At 37.7% G+C, this 18,381-nt stretch overlaps 1 protein-coding gene across 1 annotated transcript in view; it reads right to left on the bottom strand.

The window, feature by feature from the left end:
• The window catches only part of MSH2 (mutS homolog 2), a 73,389-nt gene that overhangs the window by 35,027 nt on the left and 19,981 nt on the right, over nucleotides 1-18,381 (bottom strand). The window contains exons 3-7 of the mRNA XM_019655873.1: nucleotides 16,244-16,522; nucleotides 15,168-15,314; nucleotides 10,776-10,925; nucleotides 10,170-10,303; nucleotides 1,726-1,925 (exon numbers count right to left, since the gene is read on the bottom strand). Coding sequence (XP_019511418.1) covers nucleotides 1,726-1,925; nucleotides 10,170-10,303; nucleotides 10,776-10,925; nucleotides 15,168-15,314; nucleotides 16,244-16,522 — 910 coding nt within the window. The remainder of the gene's footprint in view (nucleotides 1-1,725; nucleotides 1,926-10,169; nucleotides 10,304-10,775; nucleotides 10,926-15,167; nucleotides 15,315-16,243; nucleotides 16,523-18,381) is intronic.

Consider the following 18,381-nt stretch of genomic DNA (forward strand, 5'->3'; position numbering starts at 1 on the left):
AAAAATCTTTAAAAAAAAAATTGAATAAATAAAATAAAAGAGTAGACCTTAGAAGTTCTCATCCCAAGAAAAAATAAAATTGTAGCTTTGTGGTGATGGATGTTAACTAAATTTTTTTGTGGTAATCATTTCACAAAAATATATCAAATCACTATGATGTACACCTTAAACAAATACAATGTTACATGTTCATTATATTTCAATAAAATTGAAGAAAAAAAGATTGTCAGCAGTGAAACCTGGTAAGATGAGAACTGGACCACATTCACTGAATTTAGCAAGCAATAGTCACTTAGTAAATGCCCTTTCAGTACTGTGGTCAGGGCTGAAAGACAGTTGAGTGAATAAAAGATAGAAATGCAGGCTTCCAGAAACCTGCCTGGGAATGGAAAGAGAGATCTAGGTGCCACAAGAAGAAGACAGAGGCACAAGGATACCTCTTTCAAAAAATAGGATGTGGGGCCAGCCAAGTGGCACGTTTGTTAAGAGTTGGCTTGGGATGTCAGTTCTGAGCAGCAGGGCCCCAGTTCGGATCCCACATGAGGGCCAGTGATGCTGCACCTTCTACAGCTAAGATGGTGAACAACAGCTCGACCTGGAGCTGGGCTGACGTTGAGTCGCCGGCAATGGCATAGGCTGCAGCCCCTGCTGCAGTGTACTGCCGTGAGCTACCATGAGTGGCTGGCAGCCGGCGTGAGCCATGGTCCAATGGCCAGTGAACGACTGCCTCACCAGGGAAGAGCACAATGATAATACCAACATGGGCCAGTGAAGTGACGTCCTCCACAACCAGACTGAAGAACAAAACAACAGCAACTTGTCTGTTCCCCTCCCCCAATAAAATCTTTAAAAAAAAAAAAGGATGTGAACTATTTTTAAAATACTTTGTGTGGTAAAGAGCCAGTAGAGAGATTAAAGGGAAACCGGGAGAGAAGTAAAGGGGTGGGGATGCGGACATGGGGACAGAAAATTAAGGGAGTTTCTAACTCAAGGTCAGTACTTTTTCAGGGAAATAAAAGGATATTTATTTACTCTGAAAGGGAAGAGACACATGAGAAAAGGTTCAAAAGAGCTAATGTAAATGGTAAGAGTAAATTAGAGCCTATCTCTGTAACAGTATCCTGATTATCACCCTAATAGTGGTCAATGCTCTTGTTTCCAGTTGGTACTGTTGGAATGGGACTGGAAGATATGGAATCAGAAAAGCATAGAAGATATTCATTTATAAAATGAGGAAACTGAGGCACAAGGAGGATAAATCGTTGCTTAAGCCACACTAAAGAAGTGTGGGAATAGAAAAAAAAACCCTCGTTTTCTTTAATTCCACTTTGGTAGAACTAAATGCAGGGCATTTAAGTTTCATCAATCTAATAATAAGCCTTGACTAGAATGGGAATAGTTTTTATATACTGGTATATAATCTATACTGGTAGATTTGTAAGCATTCTCATTCAGGATCCTGTGAGTCTTCTTTAGCAACTGAACCTGTTCAACTGTCATTGTTACTATTAATAAACCCAATAACCCTAAAATTTATTTCTAAAATGCAAAAATTCTAAGTTGTCTCATGACTTCTGTGATGTAGCTATAGCTCTATACAAACCTGTTACTAGAAAAACTTAAGAATAAGTCACCAGAACCACACGTGCTATAAATAAGAACAGTATATTTGCTAAGTATTAATATAGCGAGTGAAGAAAAATAAAAACAAAGTCATTTTGTTACCTTCATATTTTTCCAGAGCTCTAATAACATTAGGGAGTTGATTTATACCCTGATAGAGTCGGTAACAATCTTGTAAGTTTGCTGCTTGTCTTTGAAATTTCTTGGCAAGTCGGTTAAGATCTGGAAATCGACGAAGTAAATCTTCTTGTAAGCTCTGTCTCAATTCTGCATCTTCTACAAAAACTTCCACTAAATTTAATCTGAAATAAATTACACTAGAGTTAATCATAAATATATTTTAGGGGCCAGCCGAGTGACGCGTTGGTTAAGAGCTGGCTTGGGACGCCAGAGGGCCTGGATTCGGATCCCACATATGAGGGCCAGTGACACTGCCCTCTACAGCTAAGATGCTGAACAACAGCTCAACCTGGAGCTGGGCTGCTGTGAGTTGCGGGCATAGCCCGTTGCAGTGGGTTGCCATGGGCTACCATGTGTAGCCAGCAGCCAGCAGCCAGCAGCCGCTGTGAGCAGCCGTCCAGAAGCCAGCGAATGATCTGTCTCGCCCGGGAAGAGCACAATGATGGTGCCAACTTGGGTCAGTGAAGCAACGTCCTCCACAACTAGATTGAAGAACAAAAGGACAGCAACTTGTCTGTTCCCCTTTCCCAATTCCCCAGCGCTGTTCCCATCCCCCAATTCAATAAAAATCTTAAAAAATAAATATATTTGTGTATAAAATTAAAATTTGTCAACTAGGTACATAAACCAACTAAATGAACTCAAAAATTCCATTAAGAAGCTTGACTCTATTCTGAAATGTTAGCTTTTTATAGAGGATGGAAAGCTCTGTAAAAAGCTAACTGATGCAAGCACTTTCTAATTTGTTAATAACCAAATTAATGTTAAGTAGTATTGGATTGTCGGAAAAGTCATGACGCATTTTTGCAACGAAAAACAGAAAAAATACGTCATGACAACCCAATCTCTTAGGATATTGAAATATACCCAATTGTTTGACTTTTATCAAACTGATATTTCTTAAATAGAAGAATTTCATTATTGGGACACTGTTGTTACTGATACATATCACACATGTAAACAATAATCTTTAACGAAACAGAATTATAATTCAAGAAGGTTGCCAAATCCAGTATTTATTCTATCAGGTCTTATAAATTGCCCCAGGTTGAGAACCACTGGTTTTAAAGGAATCTGAATAAAAATTCACTTTTCAAAAGATGAAAATAAAGAGAAAAATAACTAAAACTCTATACAATGTCAATATCTAGGCAGCTGGCAGCAGACTTATTTGTTGTGACAAATGTCTAATTATTGGGTAAATAATCTACTACCAAGTTTGTATTATGAACCAGTCACTGGGGCTATAAACAAACATCAGAAATTATTCAGGCACTTATTGCTCCAGAAAAGATTTCTATGGCATGTACTCTAGATTTAAAACAAAACAAAAATGAGGAACAGATGCAGCTAAGTCACAAATCCAATAAAAAGCAAATGTGGGCCTTTCTAGCTAAGCCTATGGCTCTATTTGGGCTTTTCCAAGTGTGGTCCAAAATCACCAGCATCAAAATCACTTATAGGTGGATAATAATACAGGATCCCTGAGGGAGGGGCCCAGCTGTGAAATTTCAATGAGCTTCTCAAGTGATCTTATGCACACAACAAGAAATTCCTGAGCTCTCATGATAAAGAGGGAAGAGAGGTGTAAGGGGTGAAGGATGAAACCTGATGCTGACTGACCTACCTCTTCATCTTTTTTTTTCTCTTCTTTCCCTAAAATCCCAAAATTCTTAGGCCACTCTCAGATAAATGTAAGAACCCATAGAGAAGATATTTCTGATCAAGAATCTTGGGCCGGCTGAGTGGCTCAGTTGGTTAAGAGCCTGAGCTCTGGAGCAACACGGTCGCCAGTTCGATTCCCACATGGGCCAGTGAGCTGTGCCCAAGCTGAGCTGCCAAAAGGTGGCAGGATGGCTTAGCTGGTGAGAGCACGTGCTAGTAACAACAAGGCTGCCAGTTTGACTCCCGCATAGGATGGTGGGCTATGCCCACCAGCAACTAAGATTGAACATGGCAGGCACCTTGAGCTGGGCAGCCTGATAGCAACTAGACTTGGAGCTGAGCTAGCTGCGCCCTCCACGACTAAGACAGAAGGACAACAACTTGGCTGTTTCCCTTCCCCAAGTCCCCAATAAAATCTTCAAAAAAAAAAAAAAAAAGAATCTTTCTATGTCTTCCCTGTTCCAAGTATCTTATCACTGTTTCCTCTCAAACTGAACAGAAAATGAATCGTAAGTAATCAACACTGTTCAATAGCATCAAGTTCCAATAAGAGTATTAAGAAGTAAAACATCAAGGGAAGAAAAAAGCTCCTAAAACACATAGGACAAGGCAATATACAAAGCCCCCTCAGTCTTTGGTCTGTGTATCATTAAAAGCCTAATAAATTGCTAGTTTCACAAGTCTATTCAGTATGCCATTTCAGAATTAATTACAGTGTCAGTTTATGTTCTGGCTAACAGACTTTTTAAAAAAAGATTGTTCTGCTACTGTTTCCATGACAATGCCACTTTTCAAGTACCAGTTACTGTTGGCATAACATAATATACCTGTCATTCCTATTCAATAGTTATTCAGTTGTACATGATTTGATATATTAATTTGCCTATTGACTGGAATACAAGATGTTTTAGGGTCAGTTAATCTCTAAAATTCCAAGAGATTAAATCATACAATTAATCACAAAATTTTTGGTACGTTTAAAATCAACATTCTGCCCTTTCTTTAAAACTGGAATTTCTGATCTCTCATTGTAAGAACAGTTGACTGGAATTTCATGACAGCGTATTCATATAGCTAAGTTTGGTATTTAAAGAATTGCAATTATGGGGCGGCCTGTTACCTCAGTTGGTTAGAGCGCAGTGCTCATATCACCAAGGTTGCCGGTTCGATCCCCGCATGGGTCACTGAGCTGCACCTTCCACAACTAGTTTGAAACAACTACTTGACTTGGAGCTGATGGGTCCTGGAAAAACACACTGTTCCCCAATTAAAAAAAAAAAATTGCAATTACAAGTTTTTTAGTCTCTTTTTTCTGTTCTTCACATAGTTTAATGCAATCATAGCCACTTATTTGATACAGTAAGTAGGAGATATTCTGCTAGGCCTAAGATTAAAAAATGAAAAGAAAAAAAGAGTATGGCAAGACATAAAAGAGAGAGGAACATGCTTTCAAGGACTATTCAATCTAGTGGAGGACAAGGATATGTTTCATCTTACAGTTAGTGCTGAGGTAATAAGTAACAATGAGCTATAAATGCAACGAAATGTGACCTGGATAAGAAAGCAAGGAATTGCTTTGGGATCTGGGAAACTTCATTCTGGGGAACTTAATTTGCCTATATTCTGGATAGTTATGATTTACAGGGATAGGATGATGGGGAGAATACTTGGGACAGAAGGAGAGGCAGCAGCAAAAACTTGAAGGGAGAAAAGTAGGACACACTGGAAGAAAACTGAAGCAGAGAAGGAATAGGAAAAAACGATAATCAGAGGTAAAATGGAAAGGCCCTTGGCTTTGAAAGCAAAAAGCATTATTTCTTCTTTTGAGAAAGAGTCAGAGTGAAAGACTGAAAATACACATATATTTTGAGATTATAAGGATTAAAGAGGACATCATCTACTTAGAGGCAGGAGGTAGCTGAAGGCTTTCAGGGGAAGTAAAAATTCTGGACTGGTCAACTGTAATGAGTCAAAATAAAAAGTAATACCAGGTAGCAATGAGAGCTAGACGGCTTGAAAATAAAATAGGTGCAATCAGCATTGTGTGACCTTCTCCAGCAACTTTTAATTAAAAAAGCTAAGAAGAGTGGGGCCAGTGTGATAAAGAGCTAATGGGGCAAGAAACTCTATGGTCCCCATGAAAGCACTGGAAAAACAGATGCCTTTGTGGTACATGCTGGATACAAAGGCAAACGAAATTCAAAGAAGCTAGCAGATCAGCCCAGAGGCCAGAATAAAGGAGTCTCCACTAAACTTGATTTAGAAGTAGAGACCACAGTGGTTGGAAAGTAATGAGTTGGAAGCCCTCCTGTTCTTCAGAGGCCACAGCAACGCTTCACTGTTTCACAGAAACTGCACTCACTGTTATGACTTCCAGGCCTGTTTCCACAGAACACGAATTACTAAAGATATCCTTGCACAAAAGGATAATATAACCTGAAAAGAAGTCTAAGGACCCTACGAGTACACTGCCTCAAAAAGCATGATATACTGTCACATAAAGCACCACCATCTCTAAATTTACAGGAGCCACACTTCTGTTTGGAGACTTATGTTTCTAATAAGACTGTTCATTAATCACATTAAATTTTATATAAAAAATGTTCATAAGAAATAGAAAAAATATGTAATCCTCTGATAGTTTAAAAGTCAGTAATTTGAAACCTTCCCTCAAAAAGAAAACTAAGCTAAGATGGTTTCATAGGCAAATTCCACCAACTATCAAAAATACGATTCCAGGGCGGGCCGAGTGGCGCAATGGTTAAGAGCTGGCTTGGGACGCCAGAGGGCCCCGGTTCGGATCCCACATATGAGGGCCAGTGACACTGCCCTCTACACCTAAGATGCTGAACAACAGCTCAACCTGGAGCTGGGCTGCAGTGTGTGGCCAGCGACGGCATAGGCTTCAGACCCTGCTGCAGTGGGTTGCCATGGGCTACCGTGTATGGCCAGCAGCCACTGTGAGCAGCCATCCAGAAGCCAGCGACTGATCTGCCTCACCCGGAAAGAGCGCAATGATGGTGCCAACTTGGGCCAGCGAAGCGACATCCTCCACAACTAGACTGAGGAACAAAAGGAGAGCAACTTGTCTGTTCCCCTTCCCCCAATTCCCCAGCACTGTTCCCATCCCCACACTTCCCCAATAAAAAAAAATCTTAAAAAAAAATTTTAAATTAAATTAACTCCTCATTTCAGGTTCCAACAGGGTAAAAAGGTTTCCATTATCTTCTCTTCTGGAAAATCATCCCAAAAGAAACAGAAAAACTTGATTTTATGTGTAATCCTGAAGATCAATCCTAAATACTCAAACAGGGAAATCAGAGATTTGTGCTGAGAACCCCAGGAAGGCAGCATGAGGATGAGAAAGAATGATAAACACAGCAGGCAGAGTTGAGAAAGAATGATAAAAACAAGGAGACTGCCCAAACAAAAGCCTGCATAAGGATAACAACTTTTTCTTCCTACTGTGGAATTTTAGTATTTGGCCTTGAAAACCAAGGCCAAACCTTCTTTCCTACTTAATGATTTAAAAAAAACAAAAAACTCACCAAGATAAAAGGAGAAAATATTTCCTCTTAAGCTACCAGTGCAAAAAAGCAGATGATATTCTGACTCATAAAGGCATCCTGACAAACATAATTTCTAATAAATAAATCTAGTGAGACCACCAGATTTTGGAAATTACTATGTCCTGTGAAAGTAACTTTTACTTACCCTCTAAAAGAAAATCTAATTTGCTATCTTGCCTTCTAAATAATGTTACTCTGGTATTAATATGTAAGCGACATCTCAGGTTTCTAAAGGGTCTAAATATAAATACACGCATGCTCTAGTTATTAAGCTGTATGTAAGGGGACCATTCACACTTACTCTGTTCCCACAGCCAAATGTTAAAAATATAACCAATGTCCCAGAACATGAGACTTATTTAAATTACCTAATTATTTCTTTTAAAAAACAAAAAACAAAAAGATTACAGAACAGACATAAATTTTTGCTTGTTTAGCCACAGACTTTCCATGGGAGGACACTAAAGAAACTGATAAGTCTGGTTGTCTACTGGGCAGTGATGGCAATTCATACAGAGCACAATAAGAATCGTGTCCCGGGAGATATACAATGCAGAGGCCCTGAGGAAGGGGTCCTTGGGAGCTGGGAGACTAGGAGACTTATCACTCTATATCCTTCTATTCTGAATAAGTAACAAGTGTAGTTACTTACTCGTAAATAATTAAAGTTAAAAATTGTAAACTGAGGACCAGCCGAGTGGCTCATTGGCTTGGGAGCGCGAGCTCTGAGCAGCAGGGCCGTGGGTTTGGATCCCACATGGGCCAGTGACGCTGCGCCCTCTACAGCTAAGATGGTGAACAACAGCTCGACCTGGAGCTGGGCTGCCGTGAGGCGACGGCGTAGGCTGCAGGTGGGCTGCTGTAAGCTATCATGAGTGGCCGGCAGCCGGCATGAGCGGCCTTCCAATGGCCGGCGACCTATCTGCCTCAGCCAGGAAGAGTGCAATAATACCAACATGGGCCAGTGAAGGGAAATCCTCCACAACTAGGCTGAAGAACAAAAGGGCAGCAACTTGTCTGTTCCCATTCCCTGATTCCCCAACGGTGTTCCCTCCTCCAATTCCCCAATTAAAAAAATCTTTAAAAAAAAAAATTTGTAAACTGAAAGAAAAATGTAAACTGCATTAATTACTTGCAAATATTTAATCCTTCCTTTTTCTTATTTTAAGTCATTAAACCTCACTTTTCCCCAACAAACGTGGCTTCAGAAAGTTACCCTAGAATTTCAACTTCTACATTTTCAATAAAATATCAGCATAGCCACATTTGCTAACCTCATGAGTTATTTTTATTGTAAAGCTTTTGGGAATCCACAGGATCAACACTTAGCCTGGTAATTATTTGCAGGGTGTCTTATGATACTGACCAACTATTTTATGTTTGCCTGGCATCTAACAAAAGGGTCAAGAGATCATTATGCACTTGTATACCATCAGTATTCGTAGGCATCCAACAAATTCTTAAGTGATTTGACAATATCAAAGCCATAAAAATATTAAATCTTTTACCCATTCCGGCACTATCTTAATTTGCCAAATAGAAAATACTAAGTAAGGGCTGGCCGGGTGGCTTAGTCGGTTAAGAGTTGGCTTAAAAGCATGAGCTGCCGGTTCGATTCCCCCATGAGCCAGTGACACTGAGCCCGAGCTGAGCGGTCACTGAGCTGCCCACAGGTGGCAGGATGACTCAGCTAGTGTAACAACAAGATTGCCTGTTCAATGGTGGGCTACGCCCTCCCGCAACTAAGACTGAACTCGGCACCTTGAGCTGAGCTGCCACCCAAATGGCTCAGTCAATAGAGCGTGTTCTCTTAACAACAAGGCTGCTGGTTCGACTCCCGCATGGGATGGTGGCTATGCCCACCCACCACTAAGACTGAACACAGCACCTTGAGCTTAGAGGCCACGAGCTGCCGACGGGAAGCCAGATGGTGATTGGCGCCCTCCACAACCAAGATTGAAGAAAAACAACTTGGCCAGTCCCCTTCCCCAATTTCCCAACACTGTTCCCCTTCCCCAACTCCCCAATAAAAATCTTTGAAGAGGAAAAAAAAAAAAAAAAAGAAAATACTAAGTACACAATAAGGTCATTAGAAATAATCTAATTTACTGAAAAAGGTAAAGTGCATTCAGTCAATAAAAAATATTATGTACTCTAAATATGACAATAAAACAGCAATACTAAAAAATATAAACATAATTGAAGAAAAAACAGGTACAAAACTATTAGAATTACAATTATGTTTTTCAAAAGACTGGCTAACACAAGAACTAACTACATAAAATGATTCTATTTATAGAGTTCACAAACAGGCAAGACTAATTAACCTGTGATGTCAGGCAGGAGAGTGATTACTCTTGGAGTGAGGAGAGGTAGTAAGTAGCAGGAAAACTGAGGGGAGTTTCTGGGATGCTAGTTATGTTGTTTCTTACCATAAGTGTTGTTACACTGATGTCTGTTCACTTTGTGAAAATCCATCAAGCTGCACACTTAGAATTTGTGCTATTATATATATTATACTTTATTTACATTTAAAAGTTTTAAAACTCATCTAAAACAAAGATAAAAAATATACTCAAACGCTAATCATATTAAGGTAGCAGGATTATAACTTTTTCATTAATTTCCTCAATTATAAAGATTTTCTGAAATATATGTTTAGGCTGCCTTAAATCCTTCCTAGAATAATGAAGAGTACGTCTTATGTATCAGATCCTGTTCAAAGTACTTAGTACATATTAAATCACCTAAATCTCATAACAACCCTATGAATTTGGTTATGTTATTACTGTCATTATAAAAGTGAAGAAACTGACACAGATGTTGAATAACTTGCACAAGAAAACAGCTAATAAGTGGCAAAGCTATATTTCAACCAAGGTACTCTGGCTCCCAAGTTCATGCTCTGAAACATTATCCATATCATCTCTCTAAAACAATTTTACCTTTTTATAGTGCAAGAAACATAATTAAGAAAATAAGCTATTTAATCAATCTAAATAAATCATTACCACTCTATTACTATACAGCTGTGTAGTTAGATGCTAAAATATAGGTGCAAAATTGCGTATCAGAATAATTAAATGGAGTAACTGTGTATTAAACTTCCAAAAGTATATACTAGTAATATACCTCTCTTCTATTCTGTTCTTATCCATAAGAGGTTGCTTAATCCACTGGTTAACCAGTCTTTGTCCTTGAGGGGTTTTGCATTTATTCAGCAATGCAGCCAGAGACTGACAGCCAGTGGTGTCTTCAACAGAACCCTAGTAAAACAAAAAGTAATGGCATGCTCATTAGCAAAAATCTTACTATGCCATGAAAAATAATTTTGGGAACAAGAACATTTAATATTCTTCAAATATTAAATGAGAAATTTACACAGAAGTTCTTCCTAAAATCAAATTTTCACCCTCTCAATTTATTTTGTTATATACTTTTCCCCAAACCAAAACCACTTTACAATTACTAGTTTTAGACATAAAACTTATTAGAATGTATTTTTTTAAGACTGCTATAATATAACAAATTATTAATAAAGCCAGGACAAATATTATTTACACAGCTTACAACCAGAAAAATACAGTAATTCAAAACTACTGATGGAAGTATAATATTTCAAAATATTTAAACTCTTTAGTAAGATTCTTCAGGATATATCAGAGATAACATTTTTTAACTATTCAATATTTTTAATCTATGCATTTTGGGGGTTTTTTTGTTTGTTTGTTTGTTTACCTGAAAAAGGTTCAGGGCTCTGACTGCTGCAATATCCAATTTCATGTACTGGCTGAAGTCAAAAGTAGTCATTTCAAACTGTCCGAAGTTTGAATCATCTAATAAGAGTTCTAAATACTTGATTACTGCAGACAATGATGAAACTGCAACCTAAGATTAAGAATTTAAAATAAAAGACTGCTATCACTAGAATTTGAGAAACTTTTTTAAAAAACAAATGGCAAAATAAAAATAAATTCCAAACACATCATTTTCCTTAGTGTTTCTTTCTAATCCAAACCAAGAAAATCAAAGTTTAAATAAGTCCCTTAAGATCAGAAAATGATTTTTAGAAAGTGAAAATTTACTGTAATAGCAGTACTATTTATAATAGCCAAAAGTAGAAAATACTCAAGTGCGCATTAAGAGCAAAATGGATCAAATCCGGCATGTTCACACTATGAAATAAAACATAATAGATATAGAAACAAACAATCCACAACTTCACACACAATATGGATAAGTCTCACAAACATAATACTGAACAAAAGAAACCAGACACAAAAGAGTATATACTATTTGGTTCCATTTAACTACAAAAATAGGCCAAATTAACCTACACTGTCAGGGGTAAGAACCAAGGTTACCCTGGGTGGGGATAATGACTGAAGGAAGCATAAAAGGGTCTTTAAGGTGCTAGTACTATTTTGGTTTTTGGGTGCTGATTATGTGGGTATGTGAATTTCATGAAAACCCAGTTACACACTTATGATATATGCACTTTGCTATATACATATTTAAGTAAGTTTTAAAAAATTATTATTGTGTGTGTTGACTGCTCCACGGATCATCGTTCCCCGGGTCTCTCATCCTCTCCTTGAGCCTATTTCCTGAGACACAATGATATCGAAATTAAGCCAATTAATAAACCTGTAATGCAATATACAGATGATGTATTATGGAATTGCACACTTGAAACGTATGTTATTAACCAATGCCACCCCAATAAAGTTAATAAATTTTAAAAAATAAATAACCCTACAATGGCCTCTAGGTGTTGAAAGAGTCTCACATCTCTCACTTCAAATCAAAAGCTAGAAATGACTAATTGTGGGGAAGGCCTATCAAAAGCCAAGAGAGACAAAAGTGAGGCTTCTTCCACCAGTTAAGCCAAGTCGTAAATGCAAAAGATAAATTCTTGAAGGAAATTAAAAGTACTACTCTAGTGAACATACAAATGATAAGAAAGCAAAACAGTTTTGTTGCTGAAATGGAGAGTTTTAGTGGTCTGGATGGAAGATCAGACCAGCCACAACATTCCATGAAGCCAAAGTCTAATCCCGAGCAAGGCCCTAACTCTCTTCAATTCTATGAAGGCTGAGAGAGGTGAGAAAGCTGCAGAAGAAACTGTTGAGGCTCGCAGAAGTTGTTGGTTTGTGAGGTTTAAGGGTAAGAGCCATCTTTAACAACACAGAAGTGCAAAGTGAAGCAGCAAGTGCTGAAAAAGACGCTACAGTAAGTTATCCAGAAGATATAGCTAAGATAACTAAAGAAGGTAGCTACACTAAGTAAGAAATTTTCAATGTAAATGAAACAGCCTTATATTGGAAGAAGAACCCATCTAAGAGTTTCATAGCTAGAAAGAAGTCAATACCTGGTTTCAAAGCTTCAAAGGACAGACTGATTCTCTTGTTAGGGGCTAAAGCAGCTGGTGACTAAGTTGAAACCAATGCTCATTTACCATTCCAAAACTTCTAGGGCCCGTAAGAATTATGTTAAATCTACTCTGCCTGTGCTCTATAAATGGAACAAAGCCTGGATGACAGCACATCTGTTTACGAGACTGTTTTCTGAATATTTTAAGCCCACTATTGGGACCTAGTGCTCAGGAAAAAAGATTGCTTTCAAAATATGACTGCTCATTGACAATGTACCTGGCCACCCAAGAGCTTTGATGTAAGTATACTGACAAGATTAATGTTGTTTCATGCATGCTAACACATCCACTCTGCAGCCCATGGATCAGAGTAATTTTGACATTCAAGTCTTATTATTTAAAGAAATACATTTCAGGGTGACCAGTTAGCAAAGTTGGTTAGAGCATGGTGCTGATAACACCAAGGATGCCAGTTCAATCCCTGCATGGGCCACCGTGAGCTGCGCCCTCCCTAAAAGAGATAACTATGCCACTGTAGCATGAAAGCAATGTGTAACCAATGACCATAGCTGTTCCCCAATAAAATTTTTTTAAAAAAGAAATGGGAGCGTTGCTGAAAGAGAGAGAGAGAAAGAGAAAGAAAGAAAGAAAAGAGAGAGAGAAAGGGAAGAGAAGAAAAGAGAGAGAGAAAGGGAAGAAAAGAAAAGAAATTTCATAACACTATAGCTGCCATAGATAGTACGTACTCCTCTGATGGATCTGGGCGAAGTACATTGAAAATCTTCTGGAATGGATTCACCAATCCAGATGTCATTAAGAACATTCCTAATTCATAGGAAGGGGTCAGAATATCAACATTAACAGGAGTTTGGAAGAGGCTGATTCCAATGCTCATGGATGACTGAAAGGTTCAAGACTCTAGTGGAGGAAGTAACTGCAGATGTGGTGGAAATAGCAAGAGAACTAGAATTAGAAGTGGAGCCTGAAGACATGACTAAATTGCTGCAATTTCATGATAAAATTTTTAATGGATGAGGAATTGCTTCTTATAGATGAGCAAAGAAAGTGGTTTCTTGAGACAGAATCTACTGGTGAAGATGCTGTTCAGATTGCTGAAATGACAACAAAGGGTATTTAGAATATTACATAAACTTAGTTAATAAAGCAGTAGGGTTTGAGAGGATTGACTCCAATTTTTAAAGTAGTTCTGTGGGCAAAATGCTATCAAACACTATCACATGGTACAGAGAAATGGTTCATGAAAGAAAGGGTCAATCAATTTGGAAACTTCATTATGTTCTTATTTTAAGAAATTGCCATAGTCAGCAGCTATCAACTTCAAGGCAAGACCCTCCACCAGCAAAAAGATTATGACTCACTGAAGGCTCACGTGATGGTTAGCATTTTAGCAATAAAGTACTTTTAATTAAGGTATGTACATTTTGACATAAAATTATTGCACTACAGTATAGTGTAAACATAACTTTTATATGTGTTGGGAAACGAAAAACTTCATGATTTGCTTTACTGAGACATACGATTTATTGTGGTGGTCTGAAATGAACCTGCAATATCTCCTAGGCACGCCTGTACTGAATATAAAATAAGCGGTTCAGGACCTCAAACTGATAGCCCAACAACAAACTCTACTTATTAAAATATACCTGACACTAGATTCTTGGTAAATGTACATATTTTTCCTAATTGATAACATAGTAATCTATCTGTCCTTGCCAAACTAACAAATCTATAAGGTTGTCACAAGAATCTCCTGCAGTGTCACCAAGAGGCACAGATAAAAACACTTTTTAGTAGCCCCAAAAGCTTCTTCCTATTTTCAAGAGATACATTTCTCTACTACTGGAATTATTGCTCATCCATATTGGATTTTGATTATGTCATAAAAGAAGGTAAAATAAGTTTATAAGGATCAAATTATCATGTGATAAGAAATCACTGCAAAATCATGAGTCATAAAAGTCTCAATTCATTCTATTCTGAAATCTACTTTGAAAATTGTAAGTTATTAAGTTTGTTGTCTTATTTAAATATACAATAGAATTTTTCATTTTATTTAATGATCCACAAATAACTCAAGAGTTTCCAATATTTTACCACAAAAATCTCTCAAGCCATAACCACCTCGAAGAGTTGAACAAGATAACCTTTAAACACTGAAAATCCCAGTTACATTTTTTCGTATTCATTTTCTACCACTGAACATAAATAACCAGTGCCAATTTTTTAGCCAAATTGTCTAAATGTAGCATTTATTATGCAATTACGTGCAGTATATACTTTCACCCTTATTACTTCCTAATCTCCATAATAATCCTTAAAACAGGTAATTTAACCTTATTTTACAGATAATGAAAATGCCTCTCAGAAAGGTGAAGTAATTTATAAAAGACCCCACAGCTCGTACATTATAAAACTTTGATAGGTCTTTTTCCCCCTCCAGTCACTATGCTATCTTACATACTTAAGTGACAGTAATCAGGCTTTTTCACATGAAACCAGTAAAACTCTTCCTAGCCCCAGGAACATATGCTGTATAAATACTATGAAAGTATCTTTAAGGTTATGTTTAAACTTTTCTAGTCATTTCCTTGAGTTTTACACAAGCTTCATCTTAGATAAAATAAGCTTAGTATCAGTGATCCACAGTTTAGGTTTGAGATATATGTGACAGAAATAGCATTCTTAAAAAGTCACTATTATAATTTAAGGTAAACTCACATTTGTAATCCACATACCTGATTCTCCATTTCTGGCAAGACAGCACTATTCACCTGTTCTCCCTTTTTGCCTTTCAACAACCGGTTGAGGTCCTGATAAATATCTTTTGTGGAAAAGTCAGTTCTTTTTCTTTCTGTAATCAGTATGCCTCCTCTCTGAATAATCTATTTTATAAGAAATATTTTAAGTTACTGAGAAAAGCAGTAAGGAAAATGATTAACACTGACGAACGTAAAGTGACAACAGCTAACAAATTATTAACCCACCTTAAATTTTTATACAATATGCAAGACACTGGTAAAACATTTGTGTATTAACACATATTTTAAAAATCTATAAACTAAATTTTCATGGACATTTAAAAGTATGTTCACATAAAGCTTTCAAAAAATAGACCCAATAATTAGAAAATCTAACAGAATAGTCTTGGAAAGTTGTTCAGATACTATCTATGCTAAAAATGCCCATCACAGATTTGCTCATGCAGTCCCTATGGTATTTGAGGACCACAAAAAAAAAGACTCCTTGGGGAATACAAGATCCCTTACGATATATCTAAATAATAAACAATACACTTATACAAATGGCACAATAAAAATTTTGTTTAAAAAATCAGTAAAATAAGAGGCTAACATTCCACTCAAACTATCAAAAAATAGTCCAGAAGAACTGCATCTTATTTATGTGATATATATCCATGCTAAATACAGTAATAAATAGTTTTGGGTTTTTTTGTAGCCCTAAATCACTTCCTTTTCCCCCCTGAACTGCAAAAGCATTGCTTTTATCAATTGTGATTTGACTTGAACCCTTTATGGCTGGCATTGTTACTCTTCTGGAAGAAAGGGATGGAGGGGAAATGATCTGAGTAGAACAAGTCTTAAATAAGAAACAGCTTATTCTCAAGTCCTATTAAAGATACAAAGTTTCTGTCAAAGATAAACATTAAAACATTGCTTGAAATAAAACATTACGGTAATTAGATTTTTAAAAGTTTGACTTTTAAATTATTTTTTTCCTTAAACAAAACAGCATCATGTTAATTAGAGCCTTTCCTAGGCTTTGTTTCTCCTCTATCGCTTTATTCCCTTACCTGCCTCAGTTTTCCCATGTCTCCAGCAGTCTCTCCTCCTGGTAAAACACATTCCTTTGGTCCAATCTGAATCAGGAGGGCCTCCAGAGTGGAGAACTGATCATTATCGGGGAACTCACACAGTCCTAGCTTCCTTTGCACAGAGTCAACATATCCGACTCCGACCTGTCTTTGGCCATCAACCGTAGACATTTTAACACCCACAACACCAATGGAAGTTGACATGTCACTGTTACCAAACAGAATGTCTTCAAACTGAGAAAGATTACCTGGAGAAGCCTAAGCAAAAATACAGAAAAAGTTTAAGAAATTGTTGAATGTACTTTAAAATTTTACTAGCAAACAAGAATTACCTAACCTGGATGAATTTTATTAACAAAATGTTTTCTTACAAAAAAAAAATGATTGCTTATAACCAGGTATCTCCAATAATTATTTACCAATTTTCCACAAAGTATCCCCCGTGTTTTTCCAGTTATTTTCAGAACACTTGGACATATCTAAAAATAACTGTATCAAGTGATTTTCAGTTTGAAACTTGGCAGCTGGGTTTATACACATACAAAATCATTAAGGAACCCAGTAATAATACTGTAAATGCTAAGCTTAAATTTTTACATTCTGCCAAACTATCCATTGGTTGCACATATAAGTATTTTCACTAAGTAGCTATACCTCATAGAACAGTATTATTAGCTTAAATATTGACCTTGTATCAATATATTTACCTCTCTGTATCACTATATTTACCTGTAAAATGCAGATTGTTCTAAATCAGTGATTTCCAAATAAAGGGTCCTTGACCTATTTCAATATTTCAAAAAAGTTAGAAATATCTCTTTAAGATTGCATAAAATAACTTAAAGGTCAAGTTTCTTTGCTTTGGGCTGAGTGACACTGAATATTTCAACTGACCACCTGATAAGTTGCTGTTAACATGAGGCATCCTGGGACAATTGATAACCATGGTATGAAACATGAGATAGTGACAAATAGTCCAAATGAGCACAGTGACAGCCAAATTTAAGCAACCAATAGCCATCAATAGGTCTTAAATGTCATTGGCAGCATAATGATGATAATTATTTATCTTTTCACAATATGATTTTTTTTTAAAGATTTTTATTGGGGAATTGGGGGGATGGGAACAGCGCTGGGGAACTGGGGGAAGGGGAACAGACAAGTTGCTGTTGTTTTGTTCTTTAGTCTAGTTGTGGAGGACGTTGCTTCACTGGCCCAAGTTGGCACCATCATTACGCTCTTTCCGGGAGAGGCAGATCAGTCGCCGGCTTCTAGACGGCCGCTCACGGAGGCTGCTGGCCGCTCACGCTGGCTGCTGGCTACACACGGTAGCCCATGGCAACCCACTGCAGCAAGGGCTGCAGCCTACGCCATCGCCGGCAACTCACAGCAGCCCAGCTCCAGGTTGAGCTGTTGTTCAGCATCTTAGCTGTAGAGGGCAGTGTCACTGGTCCTCATACGTGGGATCCAAACCGGGGCCCTCTGGCATCCCAAGCCAACTCTTAACCATCGCGCCACTCGGCCGGCCCCACAATATGATTTTGAATCTCCTATAATGATGGACTGTTACGTAATTAAAATCTGGATCAAAAATGAAATGGAAAAAATTATCTGATAATTAAAATAAAAAACACTGATTCAATCATAAGTATAAATGTCATGTTTTCACATACATGCTTTGGATTTACACACAAAGGTTATGAAGCATACTTTAAAAAAAACTCTCAAAAGTGAACCAGTAGCTAATAAAATTGAGTTCTTGAAAATGACATGACTGATAATCTCTAAATTAAATGTATCTAAGGTTCTTTTCCAAACATACAAAGAAATCAATCATAGAAATCAACTACTTCAGGGCCGGCCGAGTGGCGCGGTGGTTAAGAGCTGGCTTGGGATGCCAGAGGGCCCCGGTTCGGATCCCACATAAGAGGGCTAGTGACACTGCACCCTCTACAGCTAAGATGGTGAACAACAGCTCGACCTGGAGCTGGGCTGCAGTGAGTCGCTGGCCACAGCATAGGCTGCAGTCCCTGCTGCAGTGGGTTGCCATGGGCTACCGTGTGTAGCCAGCAGCCAGCGTGAGCGGCCAGCAGCCGCAGTGAGCGGCCGTCCAGAAG

The sequence above is a fragment of the Hipposideros armiger genome, unplaced genomic scaffold, assembly GCF_001890085.2.
Source record: "Hipposideros armiger isolate ML-2016 unplaced genomic scaffold, ASM189008v1 scaffold_248, whole genome shotgun sequence".
NCBI classification, from domain to species: Eukaryota; Metazoa; Chordata; class Mammalia; order Chiroptera; family Hipposideridae; genus Hipposideros; species Hipposideros armiger.